General features: G+C 39.1%; 1 protein-coding gene across 2 annotated transcripts in view; it reads left to right on the top strand.

Annotated features, from left to right (window-relative positions):
• APBB2 (amyloid beta precursor protein binding family B member 2) overlaps nt 1-1,869 on the top strand; it is a 274,931-nt gene extending 273,062 nt beyond the window's left edge. For both annotated transcript variants that reach the window (XM_018564826.1, XM_018564827.1), the window contains one exon: nt 516-1,869. In XM_018564826.1, the coding sequence (XP_018420328.1) occupies nt 516-683 (168 nt within the window). In that variant the 3' untranslated portion in view covers nt 684-1,869. The remainder of the gene's footprint in view (nt 1-515) is intronic.
• The last annotated feature ends 921 nt before the right edge of the window (nt 1,870-2,790 follow it).

Below are 2,790 nucleotides of genomic sequence, written 5' to 3'. Positions count from 1 at the left end.
TATTTATTTTATTTTTTTTAATATATATACTTTGCCTTCTAGATGTTTCTTTGAAGCTGGCCTTTGGGCAGACAGCAAGCTACTCTTTTTTTTTACAATTTAAAAGTGAGTCTGTCCCCATACAAAGACAGGGACACGCATAATTTTCTCTCATTAACATACAAAGCAGAAGCCAGGCTTCTAATGCTTTAACCCTTTGTTAGCATAGACAGTGTTAAAATATAGTTTACAACTGTCAATAAAATCTGCCAGCATAGTACGGACAGGATTCATTATAGTAAACATAACTTTCCACAGCCCCCTCCTTTACATTAAATAAGTAGGATGCTAAATAGGATTTTAGCACAAGTAAAAATCACTTTAAAAATGTAAGCAGCATTTTGAAATACTTTTTTTAAGTTATGTGATATGTATGGGTACATGCAAAAAATATAAAGGTAGGTGTTATCCCAGTGGAAATGCATTTTAAGGGGATGATCCTTTCCTCCACCAACATGTGCTTTGTTCCCTTGCAGTTGCGGTATCAGAAGTGCCTGGTTGCCAGGCCTCCATCCCAGAAGATTCAGCCTCCACCACCTCCTGCAGACTCTGTGACACGAAGAGTCACAACTAGTGTAAAACGGGGCGTTCAGTCCCTGATTGACACTTTGAAACAGAAACGCCCCGTGGCTGACATGCCATAGCTGCTGAAAGCAACTGGATCGATGAACACTTGAATCTTATGTGTCTGCTGAAGTTAAAGTAGCTCTATAATGGAGTATCCTGCAGCCCAGCCTTCCAGTAAACTGCTGCTTTCTCTTCAGAGAATCTCCTTTATCTGATGTTTGACAAGCATGTTCTCGTTCTGACACCATGGCGTACTACAAAAGAAGCATGAATATAAATATATCTACTCATAACTTTTATTTTTCTCTCTCTCCTGTCAGTGGTTCCTATTACTTGCATTGGATAGTCTGTCTCCGATTGTAAATAAGATGAACATTTCATGACCAGATGACATTTTCTGCACTTTTAACAAAGGCCATGGAGTCCATTGTGGTTAAGGAATACTAAGCATCCCATAGCTCACTGACTCATCTTCATCATTGAGAAAAGTACTTGGTCACTGCCATAGCCGTTCTAATAAGATGCATTTTTCTGATTATAGTGGTTGCTCAAGTGTCCTCAGAAAAGGTTCTTGGATTCCCCTATTAGCTGCACTAGCAGTACTTAATCATTTGCCGCACGGAGACATCATGTAAAGCATATTAAAGGAGTCTAGTGGATGGGCTTCCCTGTGGCCGCAGCATAATTAAGTACAAGAAATGAACAATCCCCTAGTCAGCTTGTTAGCGTCTTACACTGCGCCCCATTTCCAGCGTGGCTCTGTTATGGTTATTCTGTTTCTGATTTTCTTTACTGCTGAAATATGCTCATTAATCCATTTCTAACATCATTTTTGCATGTAAGGTCCTGTAAGAACTTTCTTTTGTCTTGAGTTTTATTAGACAAGCAACCAGATACTATACAGTACATTCTCCACACTGTTAAATAAGGACCACAGTCAACACATCTTGTCCATTCTAGCTTTTGAGTGGCAGTGAGCTGCTACAGTCTTTGTATGATCTTGCCAAGCTGAATCAGCTGCTGGATAGTTAGATACATCTATTTAATGGTTTAATGGTAATTTATGACCTGAAGACAGGAGCCTTCTCACCTATAGCCTTATTGTGTGCACTTTTTTGATCTGTGTTTATGTCTGTAATGATGCTTTCGGTTTCAGTTCATTTATCGGAAAATAATGCATCCTAAGTACAGGACAAGGAATCTTCACATATCTCTATACACTTGTACAGCCATGATTGTTATTAAGATGTGGGGAATATATTTATGTTTAGAAAACATACATGAAATTAGATGGCAGAAAACAAATTACTCCATGTCCAGAGTGTTTTGGGTTAGCTTAGGGATGAAGAAAATATCTCCCTTGGATCTAAACAGCAGTTGGTTTACTATGCTAAATGTGCAGGTACACATCTGCAATCTTTTAGGAAGGTTCAACAATTGTTAGACATGATGTACAGACTGTTTAGCCAGTTGCCTTATGTGGTTCTGCAACAAAAATTCACTTATACTCTTGGTTCCACTATAAAAGAACAAGAACTAATTGGATCCATATGAATTTTACTGTTCAAAATTAATGATACAGATCTTTAAAGATACAGAGAAGTCTTTTATTTGCCAAATACATTGTAAAATTGTAGCAGCGTTTTCTCTAGATGGACATCCTATATAATGTATGCATCCTAAATCAAACACAGGGCAAAGCAATAGGCTCTTTTTATTACCCTCCCCAGCGGCATGTAATCACCTTTCCTTTGCTCTCCTGCCACTCCATCCAGCTTCTGTTTGTGAAGAAAATAACCAATGCTTCTAGGTATGAAGAAGCATGTGTCCCACTCTTCCTACTCCCATTGGAAAGCACAGGTGCTTGGTGATTGACACAATGCTGTCACATGTGAGTCAGGAAGTATTCAGCCCTGTCTAAGCTCTGAGCATCTTGGATCTTACACAGGGTTTCCTTTCTCACTCCCAGTGGCTGAACGAGCAAATCATGAGTATGCGCAGTTTGGGGGGGGGGGCATTATACAAACCTGTTGCTTTGCTCTGCATGGAAAAGTGGCAAACCACAGGTTTCTTTAAAATTACCTTTTTGATATTACACAACAGTAGAAAACTGGGTAATGATCTGGCCAAGAAACCCTGTTTCTGGAGGATACACATATACATGCTTATATCATATGATCAGGC

This window comes from Nanorana parkeri, unplaced genomic scaffold, assembly GCF_000935625.1.
Source record: "Nanorana parkeri isolate BGI_ZX_2015 unplaced genomic scaffold, ASM93562v1 scaffold24, whole genome shotgun sequence".
NCBI lineage: Eukaryota > Metazoa > Chordata > Amphibia > Anura > Dicroglossidae > Nanorana > Nanorana parkeri.
This window is presented reverse-complemented; position numbering and strand designations above follow the sequence as displayed.